Consider the following 20,376-nt stretch of genomic DNA (forward strand, 5'->3'; position numbering starts at 1 on the left):
TACTAGATTCGTTGAAAAGTATGTAACAGGCAGAAGGAAGCGTTTCCGACCATATAAAGTATATATATTCTTGATCAGGATCAGTAGCCGAGTCGATCTGGCCATGTCCGTCTGTCCGTCCGTCTGTCTGTCCGTCTGTCCGTCTGTCCGTATGAACGTCGAGATCTCAGGAACTACAAAAGCTAGAAAGTTGAGATTAAGTATACAGACTCCAGGGAAACAGACGCAGCGCAAGTTTGTCGATTCATGTTGCCACGCAAACCGCCCAAAACTGCCACGCCCACACTTTTGAAAAATGTTTTGATATTTTTTCATTTTTGTATTGGTCTTGTAAATTTCTATCGATTTGTCAAAAAACTTTTCGCCACGCCCACTCTAACGCCCACAAACCGCCCAAAGCTGCTACGCCCACACTTTTGAAAAATGTTTTGAAATTTTTTCATTTTTGTATTGGTTTTGTAAATTTTTATCGATTTGCCAAAAAACTTTTTGCCACGCCCACTCTAACGCCCACAAACCGCCCAAAGCTGCTACTCCCACACTTTTGAAAAATGTTTTGATATGTTTTCATTTTTGTATTAGTCTTGCAAAATTCTATCGATTTGCCAAAAAACTTTCTGCCACGCCCACTATAACGCCTACAAACCGCCAAAAACTGTGTTTAAGACTCTCCTTCTCCCTTCCACTAGCTGAGTAACGGGTATCAGATAGTCGGGGAACTCGACTATAGCGTTCTCTCTTGTTTTAAGTATTATTTCAGAATCAATTCAGCAGATTTACGCAATTCCGCTATTTGTGTTCGGTCCTCGCTAAATCCCAAACGAATATAATTATGTTTGAAGACGCGGGCGGGCAGTAGACAACTCCGAAAGACGCGAGTCAAAAGAAAGCAGCTGTTCAGATAGCGCTTCCAAAAGAAGGCCAGAGGGCGGAGCCCAGCCCAAAGGAGACGTGGGCTGGACCCTCAAGGACTTTAAGATCCAAGAGTAAAAGCTCTAGACGCTGCGATGCTTGAATTCATAGCAACCAGCAATCGTCTCAGTAAATTTGTAAGCCAAATTTGTATGACATCCACTGCCGAGCCGAATTCATTCACATTAATTATCCGTCTAGATCAAATCCAGTCATTGTGGGAATGAGTTGAGCGTAAGTGAGCGTTGAGTAAGAAAGTGGCAGAAGCCTTCCGCTGCTTCAGAACAAGTATGAGCACTGTTACTCGGTTTACGAAAGATGTGCTTCCCAGTTAAATTAAGAAAATGACGAATTAAGATGTTCAACCCTATACTTCCGGCCCACAACACAAAAAGAAGCACAAGAACCCGCAGCCTAGAAGGATTAACTCCTTTGAGACTAAGTCGCCACAAAGATCATCATATATTAAGCATAAACGATTATGCCTAAATTGTTTCGCTAGAGGACATAATCTTCCGGCCCACAACACAAAAAGGAGACGCCTGGAAGGATTAACTCCTTTGAGACCAAGTTGCCCACGTGCTCGCTTCTGTGATCTCTGCTCCAAATCCATATCCAGTTAGGCTTTGTCTCTCCAGATGTTTGTTTCTCCAGATGACTCAAACACAAAGATCATCATACATTAAGCAGAAGCGATTATGCCTCAATTGTTTCGCTAGAGGACATAATCTTCGGGAGTGCACGAGCAGACACAACTGTTTTACTTGCCGGAGACGACAACATACGTTGCTTCATAAAGAAACCCCTTCTATTTCCATTAGCGCAGCGCATGCTTACAATCCTGAACAGCCCCTCACGAACACTACTGTTCATTTCGCCTTCAATCGGCAGAGGATCCTTTTAGAAACGGCTATTGGTTACCTGTGAGAAAACTTTCTCGCACGTGCTCTGATAGACTCAGGATCCGGAGGCACTTTCATCTCCGATAGATTAACCTTTTTATTCTGTCTGTCCTTCTATCAGACTGGAAGCCAAACTTATGTGGGTCGAATTTTATGTACGTATATGTATATGTATACAAAGATCGAAGCTATTATAGCCATTCAGGAATCGAGAACAGCTATGATCTTAGCTCTCCGCAAGTAAACAGCGAACACTCCTTAAAGCACTTTCCTCAGACTAAAGTCGCTCCTGTTAAAACAGTCTCGCTCCCGCGTTTAGAGTTGTGTAATGCCGCTCATCTTGCAAACCGGTGTACTGCAATTCCTTCCCACATCCCTTTCGGTCGAATCGTTTCTCTGGACTGATTACACTATTGTGTTGGCATGGTTGAACAAGTCACCATGTCAATGGATAACTGTGACTAAATTTTGCTCTGAATGCAGATGCCAGTCAATGATCTCATGTGCGTTCCGAGCACAACTCTGCAGATCTAGTTAGTCGTGGAGTAAGGGCTGAAAAGTTGGCTAGTGTACTATGGTGGCATGGCCCTGCGTGGCTAACTCAGCCACTAATCTCCTTGCCTGCGTCTTACAAAAAAAAAATTTGTGCAATGCCATTTAGCGTGCCCATCATGGAACCTCCTGAAACGTTTTTCAAATTTCTACCGCATGCCGCGAGTCATGGCCTTTTTGCAGCGGATCATCAACCGCTACAGATATGTATCTACGTCCTATCCTAACCACTCCTAAGAAATCGCACAGATTTAACTCTGGCTTATTAGGTAAACGTTTCTCCATTTCTGGATTGCGGTCGTTGCCCTTCGGTGATCGTCATTCTATTCTTTTGATAGAAACTATCACTCCAAACTATCCGAGCTTCCGGTCACGTTCACTCACCGTATTTCAGCTTATGGTTCACATCATCAGGGAGGGATACTGGATTTCGAAGCTGCGCAACATGATAAAACGAGTCATCACGACCTGCAAGGTGTGTATCATTTACTGTAGTGCAGGCTCAGCTAATGGGTAGATTACCTAAGCCCAGAGCTACCTTTTAGCGACCTTCTTCGCAAACCGGGCTCGACTTCGCGAGACCCTTTGATGTCAAGAGCAACTGAGGTCGCGCGTAATTTCGAGTGATTCAGTACGAATGCCAGTCATTTGAATTAACCACAAAAAAAATTCTTCCTGTAGACAAACATGTTCAGAGTCTATGCGTTCAGTGTCTACAACTGTAAAAACGGCTCCTCAAGTCCCTCTTATAAAATCAAACAACCGAGACTACTTTCGTCTAAAACTATCCGCAATGAGATCGTTTCCGTTTTGAAACCAAGGTATATGAAGTTAAGGAAGGTAAGGATACTACCGTAACAGAGATTACTACCGTAATTCAAAATGCCTTTTAACAAATTGTTTACAGCAACGTTAAGAACTGTTTTGTGTTCAGTATAAATTAAGAACTACACTTAGCGGAAACCCTAAACATCAACTAGGGAATACGGAAATCTCTTCCACAACTATTACCCATATAATAATTATTATTACGCCAAAGAGAATATGCATTAAATATCCTTTCCTATTACAATAAAAACGAGTTAAATATCATAATGTATAATTTCAGATACACTGCGTCATGTAACAACGAATTCCTATGGCCATAGACAGAGGCGATCTATTCATATAAAATGAGTATCTTGTGGCAGGAGACCACGATGACCTAGTTATGCTAGAATAACCATAACATTATCTCCAACATCAAACAAGATAGGCTCAATAAACGAGCTAAAAGTCAAATCACCTAACTAATTCAAGTAGAACAGACAGCTCGATTATCGTATAAAATAAGGAATTATTAATATCTAATACGCAAACCAATGGGAAAGAATAAAGATTATGAGCTCAGTAATTTTGTGAAAAGAGGAACTCACAACAATGAATACTTTGGAAAACTATATCATACAAATATGGATTTCAAATATTTTTCTATGAATACTCCCCCTCTGACTCAAAAATACTCAGCCCCTCCAAGGTGCCCGAGATCACAGGAGTGCCAAGAACGTGCCACACTTCGCCGAACAGGCTGAGGAATCATAAGCCACGTCCAGCGGAGCGGAAAATTTTGATTGACTCAAATTGAAAGTACGACTCGGACGTGAATGAAACTCAATCAACTCCTTATCTATATCCTCCTTATCCTATGAGGGCACCTAATTTTGTTAACAACGATTTAGACCTGCAAAAAATATAATATATATAATATATAACCCAGTATGGGTCATACATAAAAAGGCGTTATTGCACCCCGATGAACGTTGCGGGGGAGCCAATTAACCTGCCCCCAATGTCACCATCTCCCAAGACATTCTGAGTCTCCCTTATCCTTACCATTTGTGTGAACAAAACCGAAAGTACATCCAGATGTTTAGAAAGGAAATTAGCACTAATCGGAAACAGCCTAGCTACGAGAAGTAACAACAAACGAAGAGCAGAAGCTCAATAAGCCACAAAGCTAGTGCTAGTGCTAGTGCGCCTAGTGACGGCCCCAACTCCCCCCTTGCGATTTCTGGATATGCCTTTTGTCTGTGGCTATCCGAAAAGCATCGACGGCAGTTTGTCCACGGTTGCCTCCCGCTTTATGAAACCTGTACAGCGAGCTTCGGCTGCCCCTGACGTCGCAAACGGCAGCGTTTCAGCGGCCGTCTTTCAACATACCAGCTCAACGACCACCGACGAGAGTAGAATTCATATATATATATATATGGCGAAATTAATGGGCATGGACATAGTCGTTATTTACTTCTTATTGCGCTTATGGCAATGTAACGGGTGTGCAAGACTATACTGCTTTATTTTTCTAATTGTGTTCCTTGATGTTCTGCATATTTCATTAGATATCAATGTAAAAGAGATAAAGCGACAAATTATATGAGAATGTGAATAAATGTGTTAGAGCGACACCGATAGAGCAGTTGCTGAACGTGGTGACTTGCGCTGGTTAGAGTGCGATATCGATACGACAAAAGGAAATATAACAAAAGAAGAAGGAAATGAACCATGCCAGAGGCGAGAACGTTAGTGGTTTCGTAGAAGCAAATGCAGACAAGTGAACTCGTTGATGCGCGCAGCCTTTTAAAATTGATCAACTATGGAAGAACCGATGGACAACAACAACCCAAACCCTGACGACTCGATATCATAGGATCTGTGCAGCACCTGCGTTTTCCAAGAAGCATTGGCGTGCAGTTTTAGAAATGCAAAATCGGAAATTCGCTGAACTTGCGAAAATCATGCAAGCGACGCCGACACGTGGGCAGCAATTTGAAGCTGCAAACGTAGAATCAGGAAAGTGGTATCCAACTACTAATAATTTGATCGGAACAGCCCCTTCAAGGTAGTAAATTGATCATGGCACTGAGCGCATCCCAGTGGCTTACGCAAATTTCGTATGACATGAAAGACTTCCACGACCGAAGAGACGCCAGCCGCAATGTTTTTAGATTAACTCAACAGCCGCCCGACTGGTGCCGAATGTTTCGCTGTGTACGCGAGTCGGTTGGTGAGAACGCTCACTACGAAGTGGAGAAATATGGGATAACAACTGTTCTTGCGCATATGTCAAACATTGACAGTCATTTGCAGCATTTTACATTCAATATGCGCAGTAGGAGTAAACTTCAGGCGGAATTTCAAATGGTCGGCAATTAATAAAGTCCATGAGTCAACATGTAGATCTGTGAAATCAACTTCTGGAAAAGTTTAAGCGGAACTTCGTTTCCCTATCCTTTTTTAGTGCGTCACAGCGCATCATCGCCGATCAGGGCAGAAGTTTTAGCAGGGTAAGTTTTCAGAGTTCTGTGTTTCATAAAAAATTAAACTGTATTTGAGTCGTGCAAATGGGCAGGTTAACCGAGTGAAGAGTACGCTGAAAAATAAGCTGTCAGTGTTAGAATCGAGTCAAGGATCATGGCAGGATGCTCCTGGCGAAGTTCAAATTGCACTGAATTGTACCATTTGTCGTGCCTGAAGTATTTGAGGGTGACAGGTATACTCTAAAGTCATTGACAGGTACCGAACGTTCAAGTATTGTCATGAGGATATAAGAAAAATACCAGATGTTGAAATTCCAAACGAATTGAATAAAACAAGAGAGAACGCGAGTTGAGTTTCCTGACTATCACATATCCGTTACTCAGCTTGTGGAAGAGCAAACTAAAAATTTTCAAAATTTTCTGGTATATCGATAGAAATAGGAAGTAGAAAAGAACAAAAGAGAATTAAATAAAAACAAATTTAAAATGTTTTTAAAGTTTGGGCGGTGTGGCAGTTTTAGGCGGCTTGTGGGTGTTAGAGTGGGCGTGGCAACATAGGTCAACTCCCATGGACATGACTCCGTGGACATGCTGAATCTCAACTTTCTCGCTTTTAAAGTTCCTAAGATATCGACGTTTATGCGGACGGATCGAGTCGGCTATTGATCCTGATTAAGAGTATATATACTTTATATGGTCGGAAACGCTTCTCTTCTGGCTTCGTCTCCGTTACGATTAAAATATTACTTTGTTGGTGTGAACAGTGGTATACATTAAGTGCAAATACTACATTTTTGGCTATCTAAAGCCCTTCCCTTCCTGAAACTAAGTTTTACTATATTTTATTATAACGGGTGTTTTTTTTAGAGGTATAGAACTTTAAGTTGGCATTACTGTTCAAGATGGCGACCGATTTAACAGCTGTCAAGTGATTTATTCTCAGTTTGGTTTGGCAATTCGTCATGCGTGCTTACAAAATCCAACTCGTGCAAGAATTGAAACCAAACGATCATCAAGCAAGGCGTAGATTCGTCGAATGGGCCCAAAACGAGATTGCTGTTGTTCCCGATTTTTCATAAGCCTCCAAGATCTTGTGATTTAACACCGCTAGACTACTTTTTGTGGGGCTATGTAAAGTCATTGGTCTATGCGGATAAGCCACAAACGCTAAACCATTTGGAAGACAACATTCGCCGTGTTATTGCCGATATACGGCCAAATATTGGAAAAAGTCATTGCAAATTGGACGTCCAGATTGGACTACATCCGAGCCAGCCGTGGCGGTCATATGCCAGAAATCATATTTAAAATGTAATGCCACAAGATTATCTTTCATGTCAATAAAATTCATGTCAATCGAATAATCCATCGTTGTTTTATTGCAATTTAAAGTTCTATACCTCTAAAAAAAACACCCTATATTACTATAATGTGAAAATATATCGAGTAATCAATATGTTACGATAGAAAAACTAGTTTGACAAAGCGTTTCTAACACTAATGGAGCCAAATCGACAGTAAATCAATAATTCTGATCGATATCAGAAAACCCACACTAGTTTCTAGAAAGGTAGGCGCGCGGTGAATCTAGCTTTCCTTTTGATTATGTATAGCGACCTTCCAATTAACCGATACAATTATTTTGTACTATTTCTCTTTTTTCCATAAAATATAGCTAAGTCTCGGTGATCACTTCTTTATTTGACGAAATTTTATTTTCAGCGAGCATTCTTTAAAGATCAGAAAACAGGGAACGCTGGGTGCCAGATCTGGAGAATACGATGGATGCGGAAGCAATTTGCCATCGTTTTCACTGACTTGTGACACGGTGCATTGTCTTGGTGAAACATCACTTTCTTTATATTCTAATGCGGCCATTCCTTGCCGATTCGTTCTTAAAACGGTCTTATAACTGAATGTGATAGTCACTGTAAATGGTCCTTCTTTTTGCAAGGTACTCAATGAAATTTATTCCATGCTCATCATACAGCGATCGGATGAGGTAGCACGAATCCAGTAGTCAGCAGCACAGTCTTCTTTAGTAACTCCGGATCAGTAGATCTGGTAATGCGTCGGATTCAGACCACCGATCAGACTCTCTCTTTTGCGCGGTTTACCAAGCGGTCCCTAAGTGATTCTTTCTCTTGCGCAGCTGAACTAACGGTCCCAAATTAGGGTTTTCTCTATCTTGCGGATTCTTTCTCTCGCGCTTGCAGCTGACCTAGCGGTCCCCCGGCAACTTTATCTCTCATGGCAGACCTAGCGGTCCCCGATCTAGGCTGGGATTACACGCAGGCGGACGACCTGGCGGCATCCCAGGCCAAAGTTAACCGCTCATACAACGCCAGGCCCGAGAGCGTCTGTTATTCTTTTCATTTCCCAGCCTCTCGACACCGCACGATACCAGGGTACGTCGAGCCCATGTTGTTTGAAAATACAGCGGAAATAGATCGATAGTATGTTGAGAAAATAAGCCTTTTTATTAGCCTTTTTCGCAAATAAAAGAGGATTTTTATGGAAGCTGTGAGACTCGACATACTACCCCGTTGGAAATGTGGCTTTCAACCGCTTCCTTAAGAGGAAGCAGACACAGCTTATTCACTACTAAGTGATGAAGGTGGTCCCCCCATCAAAAAATGTGCTGAAGTTAAAAAATCAAGATCGGCAGGGTTTTCTGAAATTTATACTTAAGGACGAGAATTAACTACGGAAGATATTTGGCAAAGAAGAGTTCTCAGCTCATCGAGGGTCAAAATGGAAGAGCCCACAGTACGATAAAAGTGATGCTTAGCTGTCTTCACTGCAGCTTCCAAAAGACTACCGAATTGAGGCGATCGAGGCGGAATGATTCTCGATATTCTCTACCAGGCCAAAATCCAACACTACTTTAGTGTGATCGTCATTAAGAACAAAACGTCTCAGTTCAAGAAACTCGGTTTTTGCATGATTTATAATGGCCATAGTAACTGGAAGATCCTTTGGTAGAATGATTGGGTGGTAAGGATTTAATATCATTCCATTAATGAGCACGCTGAACCAGACACAGCAACCGGAAGTCCCACTTTGAACGTCGGGGACAGTAAGCGCTTGCAAAATTTATGGATGTATCCAACCGTACATTGCAGAGCATCAAATGAATTCGCATATTTGAAGCATGCAACAATATCAGTGTACAGAGATTTTATAAGCAAGACCCTTCGACAAAGTTCCAGTATTGGCTTATCCGTTACTGCTGTTAGTTGGCAATCAGCTATGGGGCTACTCAGAAAGAACGGTCCATGGGCCCACATAGGGGACTCTCTGGAAAGAGCTCCTCGCGAAAGAATATCTACCGGACTTAAAGCAGTCGGAATGCAACACCATTCTCCCAGATCCAAGAAAGCACCACAGTCGCGCCAGCAGTAGAATTTCCCTTCGAATACGTTCAATTGCGATGAGATTGTCCCCTAGACACGGCATATACACAGGCTCTATAAGCTTCCATGCTGGCATCGCAAAAATCATAAATCTATAATAAGCTTAGAGAAAGGTCCATTGTGGGAATGAGGCATGCCGAATTTGCGCAAAACTACAGCATATATCCTTTCATTCTGAATCTTGTGCCAAAGGAAGGCTTTGGTCCCAGGACAACTTTTCCTTGCCAGTAGCTGAAGAAAAATCTTGGCTTTACTGGGCCAACCAAGCGAAGAGGATAGATTGCGAATAAAACTAAACGTCGACAAGTCTTCGATGTTAAAAGAAGCATTTAAACGCGCGAACATCTGCTGCTATATGTTGATGACATCTTCTTTGGAGCTGACGCCAGATTTTAAATCATCAACATAAAAGTCATGGCGAAGAATCTAAGCACCCACTGGAAATGTCGCCTCCTCATCCATAGACAACTGACGCAAAGACCTCACAGCTATGTAAGAAGCAGGCTTCATACCATACGTAACAGTATCCAGCTTAAACACGCACAGATATCTCCTGTGATTGCAACTGGATGTGACCGAAAACGAAGAAGAATCTGGAATAGTTTTGGCTGAGTCACTGAACCAGCCATTAGAACATCGTTTTAGGAGTATCCTGAAGAAGTTGACGTCAATACATCAAAAACGGGGCGAACTTTTTGGTGGTGCTGTCCTCTTCAAGACACAATGATGAGGCAAATAATTCCAACAGGAATCGGATCCTTCTGTCGGAACTTCTGCCTTGTATTGGTCCTTGACGGCTGGACGATGTTCTAGTTTTCTCTCAAAAGATAAGAATCTTTTCACAGTTTGCTGGTAGGAATCCCCCAAAAGATCTAAACTGAACTTGGTTTGCAACCGAACAGAGTAATCTCCAGCCGGCAAGCAAGTAAGGTTTTTATCGAAATGCGCTTCAAGCTCTTCCCTAGCACGGACAATTGGCTCGGCGCAACTCTCCACCTCCCAAAACCGCAAAAGTATCACCTCAAAACGATTCAGTTGGGTTTCCTAATTGGGCGGAACAACCGCGCACGTCGATATTAAAGCCTTGTCATTGGCCTTTCGTAGCCAAGCCCTGCAGCCTTTTGAATTAGAGGAAATCACGGCAAAAGTCTGACTTGAGCAACGCATAGCAGGTCTGGGGGCGATTGAACTCTGGATCCGCGAGCTGCAGGTTTTGGTTTCCAGGTTTCCAGTTACAAACGTAGATGTTTAAGTATCACGGTTTCAGTAAGCAGAGAGATGTGAGACGAAAACGAGGCTAAGGGCCCACAGTGTAGCAGAGTGAGGTGCGTAGATCAATCATGGCAATCCAGGAGTTGCACTGTCTCAATTGATGGCCACTCTTGAGGCAATTTATACAAAGAGTGAGTCTTTTCGCTTCTCAGAATAGAGTTGCTGGGTTCTTAGAGCTCTGACAATATTAAATTGAGTGTCCCGAAGCATTACAGAAAGCACATGTCAAAAAGATTTGTGGAAAGAAAGGCTGACCTACGTATGAATTTATCCAAATCTGTTTCGTAACAACTCTGAAGCTATAGCTTAGTTGCCCTCCAAAATTTCCAGTGATCAAACGGTTTCCAACGCCGTGTCCCTCAAACAGGATCGTAAATGCTGCAGCTTTTCGATGTTTAAGAGGTCAGGATGGCTATCTATTATCGTCGTAAACATAGAATAAAAATACAGCCAGTTAGCCTCCAGCGAATTTTGGTAGCTCAAGAGGGGGCAGCGACGGTGCAAGGCCAGGGGTGTGCTTGGTTTTATAAAACGGTGGTCAAAGGAATTGGATGATCCTTACATGACCAAAACCTTATTTATTTCTCTAGTACGTCCGATCCTCGAGTATGGATCAACTGTTTGGAGTCCACAATACGAAGTTTACTCGGACCACATTGAACCGGATCAAAAGAACTTCTTACTTTTTTCCTTACGGGCCCTTATTGGGATGAAAACCTTAGATTACCTCCTTATTTCAGTAGACTAATGTTAAATTACTTACCGTCCCTAGCTTAACATAGAACGATGCTTAGAACAGTCTTTATTTTCAATCTTATTCGTGGTGAAGTTGATACTTAGTCCTGACTTGGTTCGTCGGCTAATCTTCTGTGTTTCAAGCTGATTTACTAGAAATTACGCACCCCTAATTTTTAATTATTGTAGATCTAATGTTTATGTTATGTGTTATCTCTGATTCTGACTCTGTGTCGTTCTTATAGAGATCAATACTAACGTTTTTAACAAAGATCTTAGATCTTACTAGTATATACATATTTCCCCGTCCTTTACTGTCTTCTATAAGACAGTATTTCTATAAAAAAGACGATTTTTATGGTAGGGAACTCAAGCGATTTAATTTAATAAAACGGGTGAGAATATTACAGAGCGAACAGTATAACGCAACGACAAAGATGCAGGCGAGAGTACAAGAGAGCGCGATCTGTGGTCTTATTGTTTTCTCCAATGTTGACAGGAACTGGACGTTAATTCAGGTGCTGCTGGAGGCTGCGAGACCCGACATAGAATTTTTAAAATATAACGAGGAAATGTTTTGCCCTCATTGTTAACGAAAATATAAAACTGTTTCGGATTCTGTGCGAACGGTTTAACAACGGTTACAACGGTTTAATTATTTTTTGTAACACTGAGCATTAAGCTCATAAAATGTAACCTAGTACTAAAATATTTAGAAAAGAACGGTAAGAATCGGTATCTTTAAATTTTGTATTTATTAAATATTATTAAAACAAGCAGGTTTGTTGGAGATAGGCGGTGGGACGCACAAACTCAGATGTCAGCTGCGAAAGGAGGCCCTAATGGCAGAGCGAAACGGAAAGTTTGGAGAATCGGAATCTGTAGAAAGCGAGAGTTTGCAGTAACAGAATCCTTTAAAACCAGCACTCAAAGTATGCGCCATTTTAACACACACCCCACAAGTCATTTTTGGCTGCTTAGGCTTTTTTACCTGACGGCATTTGTTTTGAAATCAGACAACATTAGTTTCCATATTTTTTTGATTCAGGAATTTGACAAGTTGCAAACGAGCTGTAAAATGTACGGAAAATGTGTGGGAGAGCATGTGCACGGTAGAGGTTATGTACATACAAAACTAAAACTTGCAAGCGTGCTGTTAAATGAACGGCAGGAGCGCAGTCAGTACGCCTAGAACTTTGAGTTTCGTATGGAAGAGCGAGAAAGTAAGTGCCCAGCGCAGTTTTTGTGCATACAAAAACATCACCAAACAGCACTGCACACAACGTACGTTAGAGAGAGCAAACAGAACACATATATGTACAAAAAAAACAAAAGGTTTAATTAAATTGTTTAAAATCGTGCTCAAATCAAAAGACAATCGTAAAGAGAACGGAGCTTTAAATATTTTTTACAAAATATAACAATTTAAAACCACCACTGGGTTTTCTAAAAGCAAAAATAAATTCGGAGCATAGAAAAAAACACCACCGTTCGCTTTGAAGTCAGAAAACGAAAAGTGTACATTAGATTATTTGCATGTTGTAGGATACTATAAATATTTTAACGTTATTTGTGCATTACCTGTATATTATAACATTATCAGGGAGTTTGCCATTCCTTTTATGATAAATTTGTAAAGCAATTTCTAAAGCTGCAGAGAGCCCATTAACCATTTCTTCACGATCTGTTTGTAGAACAGCCTTACTATACCACTGTGAGTATGACGAATTTATTGAGGCCACAAATGCTGTATAATAAAAAAATATGAAAAAAATTATAAATTACATATTAAAAATAGAAAATAAATTTAAAACAAGAGAGAACGCTATAGTCGAGTTCCCCGACTATCTGATACCCGTTGCTCAGCTAGTGGAAGGGAGAAGGAGAGTCTTAAACACAATTTTTGGCGGTTTGTAGGCGTTATAGTGGGCGTGGCAGAAAGTTTTTTGGCAAATCGATAGAAATTTACAAGACCAATATAAAAATGAAAAAATATCAAAACATTTTTCAAAAGTGTGGGCGTAGCAGCTTTGGGCGGTTTGAGGGGGCGTGGCAAAAAGTTTTTTGGCAAATCGATAGAAAATTACAAGACTAATACAAAAACAAGAGAGAACGCTATAGTCGAGTTCCCCGACTATCTGATACCCGTTACTCAGCTAGTAGAAGTGCAGGTTTGTGGGCGTTAGAGTGGGCGTGGCAAAAAGTTTTTTGGCAAATCGATAGAAATTTAGACGACTAATACAAAAATGAAAAAATATCTAAACATTTTTCAAAAGTGTGGGCGTGGCAGCTTTGGGCGGTTTGTGGGCGTTAGAGTGGGCGTGGCAAAAAGTTCTTTGGCAAATCGATAGAAATTTGGAAGACTAATACAAAAATGAAAAAATATCAAAACATTTTTCAAAAGTGTGGGCGTGGCAGCTTTGGGCGGTTTGTGGGCGTTAGAGTGGGCGTGGCAAAATTTTTTTTGACAAATCGATAGAAATTTACAACACCAATACAAAAATGAAAAAATATCAAAACATTTTTCAAAAGTGTGGGCGTGGCAGTTTTGGGCGGTTTGTGGGCGTTAGAGTGGGCGTGGCAGCATGATTCGACAAACTTGCGCTGCGTCTATGTCCCTGGAGTCTGTATGCTTAATCTCAACTTTCTAGCTTTTGTAGTTCCTGAGATCTCGACGTTCATACGGACAGACAGACGGACAGACGGACGGACAGACGGACAGACGGACGGACAGACGGACATGGCCAAATCGACTCGGCTATTGATCCTGATCAAGAATATATATACTTTATATGGTCGGAAACGCTTCCTTCTGCCTGTTACATACTTTTCAACGAATCTAGTATACCCTTTTACTCTACGAGTAACGGGTATAATGAAAAAATTTCAAAACATTTTTCAAAAGTGTGGGCGTGGCAGTTTTGGGCGGTTTGTGGGCGTTAGAGTGGGCGTGGCAACATGAATCGACAAACTTGCGCTGATTCTATGTCTCTGGAGTCTGTATGCTTTATCTCAACTTTCTAGCTTTTGTAGTTCCTGAGACCTCGACGTTCATACGGACGGACAGGCGGACGGACAGACGGACATGGCCAGATCGACTCGGCTATTGATCCTGATCTAAAATATATATACTTTATATGGTCGGAGACGCTTCCTTCTGCCTGTTACATACTTTTTAACGAATCTAGTATACCCTTTTACTCTACGAGTAACGGGTATAACAAGAGAGAACGCTATAGTCGAGTTCCACGACTATCTGATCGTTAATTAGCCAGTGGAAGTGTGAAGAGAAATTTTAACACATACCGTTTTTGGCGGTTTGTTAGAGTGGGCGTGGCAAAAGATTTTTGGTCAATCGAGACAAATTTACAAAACTAACAAAAATATCGAAACATTTCCCAAAAGTTAGAGTGGGCGTGGCAACATGAATCAACAAACTTGCGCTGCGTCTATGTCTTTGAAGTATGTATGTATGCGTATGCTTAATTTGAGATTCTAGCTCTAATAGTTCCTGAGATCTCGACGTTCATACGGACGGACAGACGGACGGACATGGCCAGATCGACTCGGGTAATGATCCTGATCAAGCATATATATTTTTTATATGGTCGGAAACGCTTCCTTCTGCCTGTTACATACTTTTCAACGAATCTAGTATACCCTTTTACTCTACGAGTAACGGGTATAATGAAAAAATTTCAAAACATTTTTCAAAAGTGTGGGCGTGGCAGTTTTGGGCGGTTTGTGGGCGTTAGAGTGGGCGTGGCAACATGAATCGACAAACTTGCGCTGCTTCTATGTCTCTGGAGTCTGTATGCTTTATCTCAACTTTCTAGCTTTTGTATATAGTTCCTGAGACCTCGACGTTCATACGGACGGACAAACGGACATGGCCAGATCGACTCGGCTATTGATCCTGATCAAGAATATATATACTTTATATGGTCGGAGACGCTTCCTTCTGCCTGTTACATACTTTTTAACGAATCTAGTATACCCTTTTACTCTACGAGTAACGGGTATAACAAGAGAGAACGCTATAGTCGAGTTCCACGACTATCTGATCGTTAATTAGCCAGTGGAAGTGTGAAGAGAAATTTTAACACATACCGTTTTTGGCGGTTTGTTAGAGTGGGCGTGGCAAAAGATTTTTGGTCAATCGAGACAAATTTACAAAACTAACAAAAATATCGAAACATTTCCCAAAAGTTAGAGTGGGCGTGGCAACATGAATCAACAAACTTGCGCTGCGTCTATGTCTTTGAAGTATGTATGTATGCGTATGCTTAATTTGAGATTATAGCTCTAATAGTTCCTGAGATCTCGACGTTCATACGGACGGACGGACAGACGGACATGGCCAAATCGACTCGGCTACTGATCCTGATCAAGAATATATATACTTTATATGGTCGGAAACGCTTCCTTCTGCCTGTTACATACTTTTCAACGAATCTAGTATACCCTTTTACTCTACGAGTAACGGGTATAATTATGCATGACATCATCAAAAGTAACAAACAAACAAATTATATGTACAGTGCTGCTGAGGTAAATACCATACCACGGCGTACTGCGATATAGCCAATTCATACAATTCATCCCGGGATACCTAACAAACTAACTACGAAATTGTAACCCATAAGGGCCCCCTTCTTGAAATATATATTTAATAAATTTAATTTAAATTAAATGGAATAATTAATCATAAAAACTAGAGAGAACGCTATAGTCGAGTTCCCCGACTATCTGATACCCGTTACTCAGCTAGTGGAAGGGAGAAGGAGAGTCTTAAAAACAGTTTTTGGCGGTTTGTAGGCGTTATAGTGGGCGTGGCAGAAAGTTTTTTGGCAAATCGATAGAAATTTACAAGACTAATACAAAAATGAAAAAAATATTAAAATATTTTTCAAAAGTGTGGGCGTGGCAGCTTTGGGCGGCTTGTGGGCGTTAGTGGGTGTTAGACTATAGCGTTCTATAGTTTTCGACACTGACAGTTTTTCGCGGTTTGTGGGCGTTATAGTGGGCGTGGCAACAATTTTTTTGGCAAATCGATAGAAATTTACAAGACCAATACAAAAATGAAAACATATCAAAACATTTTTCAAAAGTGTGGGAGTAGCAGCTTTGGGCGGTTTGTGGGCATTAGAGTGGGCGTGGCAAAAAGTTTTTTGGCAAATCGATAGAAATTTACAAGCCCAATACAAAAATGAAAAAATTTCAAAACATTTTTCAAAAGTGTGGGCGTAGCAGCTTTGGGCGGTTTGTGGGCGTTAGAGTAGGTGTGGCAAAAAGATTTTTGGCAAATCGATAGAAATTTACAATACCATTACAAAAATGAAAAAATATGAAAACATTTTACAAAAGTGTGGGTGTGGCAGTTTTGGGCGGTTTGTGGGCGTTAGAGTGGGCGTGGCAACATGAATCGACAAACTTGCGCTGCGTCTATGTCTCTGGAGTCTGTATGCTTAATCTCAACTTTCTAGCTTTTGTAGTTCCTGAGATCTCGACGTTCATACGGACAGACGGACAGACAGACGGACGGACAGACGGACGGACAGACGGACATGGCCAGATCGACTCGGCTACTGATCCTGATCAAGAATATATATACTTTATATGGTCGGAAACGCTTCCTTCTGCCTGTTACATACTTTTTAACGAATCTAGTATACCCTTTTACTCTACGAGTAACGGGTATAATAATTTAAAAAATAAATGAAATCATATGTTGTTTAGCTTTTCTTTCCCACTTCTCAATAGTTCAATATATAATGATATAGTGTTGAAAAGAATTTTAGTGTTAAATCTCGCTCTTGGCTTCTCTCTCTTAGGGCGCGTTTCAACGTTATTTACAAGTGCGTGGCAGGTGAATGTTAGAGAAAGAGACGTCTCTGTTGACACTTTGAAAATAGAAATCGATGCGCACTCTTTATTAAGAGAGAAACTCGGTTTTTTAACAAACATAATATTATCAATATGTGCCATTTTTCCTTTCTGACCTTTTATTTATCATATTTTACTATAGTAAAATATATGTCTAAACTATTTCCTTTTGGTAAGATAAAAGTAAAATTCTAGAAGCCTAAAGTTTGTTTTTCTTATGAGCTGGCAGGCGCTACAATCATTAAGCCTTTAATAATAGGTTATGGTTACTTGGCTTTTCTCAGGTAGTCGTCTATAATTGAATATATATTGATCTAGTGTTGAACAGAATGCAATTTTAATAAAAGCATTGCTCTTGGAAAATGTTAAATCTAAATGGAAGATCTCGCTCTTAGCTTACGGTGCTTTCCCGCGCTTTTCTTGAAGAGGTAAATAGTACAAGAAAATAAAGAAGGCAGTCAGTCGAAAACTAAATTTTGGTATTACAACATCTTTTTAAAACCGAGTGCAATTTTTTATTGATTTTTCCAGTTCTTAACGTTTTTTTGCCAACCAATAAGTGTTTAGCTCAATTTTTTACGTATAAGATAACCCATTTTTATTAAAACAGTGGCTCACATAAACGTAAAATTATATTTGTAAATTACATCGCGGTCGTGAGTGCTGTTGCTGCTTCGATTGACGTCGCTGCCGTTTGGCCCGCTGCTGGCTCGTCGCTGCGCTCATTGCTAAGTATCGCCCACGCTTTTTTACCCATATTTATATAAGAACGGAGCCTTTTTAAAGGCTTATTCTTATATTTTAATCCATATACGTATTCAGCGTATATAAACTCATTAGTACTTAAAGTTTAAGTCTTTTTAAAGACTTGCACTTATAATACTATTAATACTATAATATTTTATTATTATATATAATAACACTATATTGAAATAATAATAATTTAAGACTTAAGTCTTTTTAAAGACTTCTTAACTTATTATTATTTATTTGTTTCACATTTAATCTTAATATTTTCTATACATTTTTCCATTTTTAAAAGCTTACTCTTATATTTTTATCCATATACGTACTCAGCGTATATAATCTTATAGTACTAAAAGTTTAAGTCTTTTTCAAGACTTGTACTTATAATACTATTAATTTAGTTCGGTTGGTTCTAATAATAATAATTTAAGCTTAAGTCTTTTCATAGACTTTTTCTTAACTAAATATTATTTCGCTTTTTTCACGGTTAATTTTAATCTATTCTAAAAATTTTAAAAATTAATATAAATATAAGAATTATACTTTTTAAAGGCGTATATAAACTTAATAGTATTATAAGTTTCAATCTTTTTAAAGACTTGCACGTATAATACTATTAATACTATAATATTTTATTATAAATAATAATAATTTAATTTTTAAAGACTTCTTAACTTATTATTATTTATTTTTTTCACATTTAATCTTAACATACTCTATAACTTTTCCCATTTTTAAAAGCTTACTCTTATATTTTTATTCATATACGTACTCTGCGTATATAATTTTAATAGTACCAAAAGAGTACCTTTTTAAAGACTTGTACTTATAATACTCTTAATTTAGTTAGGTTGGTTCTAATAAGAATAATTTAAGCTTAAGTCTTTTTATAGACTTTTTCTTAACTTAATATTATTTCTGGTTTTTTCACAGTTAATTTTATTCTATTCAACAAATTCTATAAATTAATAAAAATATAGGAATTATACTTTTTAAATTATTTTTATATTTTTATACATACATATTTTACATATTTACACGTATTTGTTTAATAGTGCTGCAAGCGTTAGTCTTTATAAAGACTTATACTTCTAATACTATTAATTAAATTTTATTGATATTTAAAATAATAATATAAGCTTGAGACTTTTTAAATACTCATTCTTATATTATTATTTTTCTGTGTTCAATGCCTCGTCTAAATAGACCAACTGCTTCTCAACGTGCAATAGAGGGCTGCATAACACCATTCTCTTTGTTTGCATTTAGAGTACTCATTCGTTTTAGTATGCAAGTTATTAAGTGGAGTGGGAGGTTGGCAATAATATATCCCTCGCCGATGTCTCCCAGTGTAGGTTGGGAGCCAACAGTAGCCGGTTGGCTGTTGCTGGTTGTCCAGTGGGGGGCCGGTTGGCCGTCCTGTTTCTATGATGAAACAGGATGATTACGTTGGAAGGAGACTGTCCTTCAATACCGCTGGCCTAGAGACTCAGCCGGTATATTTTGTAATAAAAAGGACAAAGCCACGGCCCATAAGGGCGCAATATGTTGGCTCAGCTCTCGGGCCAATTAGGGTGGACCCAATTTGGGGTCGACCATACGTGAGTGGAGTAATAATTATAATATTAAATGCTTAATATTAATAAATTATGGGTAATAAAATGATTAATATTAATAGGAGGAATAAAAATAGGCCTGCTGATGCTAACCTGGGAGTTCGTTGTTAACTACTCCCCCCTTAAATTAGACGCCGTCCTCGGTGACAGCCAATTCGTCAATGGATTTTTGCAACTGGGATGCCTCCCGTTTGCGCCTGCAGTGTTGTTGCAGCAGGACCAAGCCGCATAACGTGAAGCTAGCGGCGACTCCCGCGACGAACCATATTTTTGGTGCACCTCCCGCGGACACGTCCTCTCTGAGCTCCTGCATCAGCCGCAGGTTGTGCTCGTTCATCCGCTGTAGTAGCGGCAGACTCAGTATTTGATCATGTCCGGTGATGTTGATTAAGGGGGAGGCCGCGATTCCAGGGCTCTTATCCACAGCGTAATTGAGGTTCAAATACACTGAGCCGTTGATGACTGCCTTCCGTTCGAAGGTAATAAGGTGGGTCCCTATTACGGTTGTTGTAGGCCCTTCATCGATAGTAATCCTCGTAAATTTCTCGTTGACGATTATTACTCCATCGTCCACGATTGTAAGGGGCTCTAGATTGCTGGGCTGCGTCCGGCATGTAGCCACACCGCCGGCATGTAACTGCCTGGCGCAGGTGTCGTGAACCGCCTTTTTGCAGAACGTGGCCAAGTTGGTAGACGCGCAATCTGAAACTGCTAGGACTCCGTCATCACATTCCGCCAAGACGTTTTCTTCAATTTGTAACATGGTATGGTAGTGAGCAACAGGAAAGAGCAGGACTTTTTTACAAATAAACTTAACTTTAGGATATTGAACAATTACATGGATAAAAATATTAGATTGAAAAATCTTAATCTTAGATACATCCATAAGACTAACTATGGGGACCTCTGTGAGCTGTTCGTCGAAGATAGATTTAAGGTCATTGTGATTAAAAATAACTGGATTTATCATATTGATTTTGCGAGTGTGATCGTGAGCATGCAATTTTGTATTTCTGAAATTAGTATTCTATTTCTGGCTAAG

General features: G+C 39.9%; 1 protein-coding gene across 7 annotated transcripts in view; it reads right to left on the bottom strand.

The window, feature by feature from the left end:
* Positions 1–20,376, bottom strand: part of LOC120450270 (protein argonaute-3) — a 130,663-nt gene that overhangs the window by 73,097 nt on the left and 37,190 nt on the right. For all 7 annotated transcript variants that reach the window (XM_039633180.2, XM_039633177.2, XM_039633179.2 and 4 more), the window contains one exon: positions 12,667–12,832. In XM_039633180.2, coding sequence (XP_039489114.1) covers positions 12,667–12,832 — 166 coding nt within the window. The remainder of the gene's footprint in view (positions 1–12,666; positions 12,833–20,376) is intronic.

Source organism: Drosophila santomea, chromosome 3L (genome assembly GCF_016746245.2).
Source record: "Drosophila santomea strain STO CAGO 1482 chromosome 3L, Prin_Dsan_1.1, whole genome shotgun sequence".
Classification (NCBI taxonomy): Eukaryota; Metazoa; Arthropoda; class Insecta; order Diptera; family Drosophilidae; genus Drosophila; species Drosophila santomea.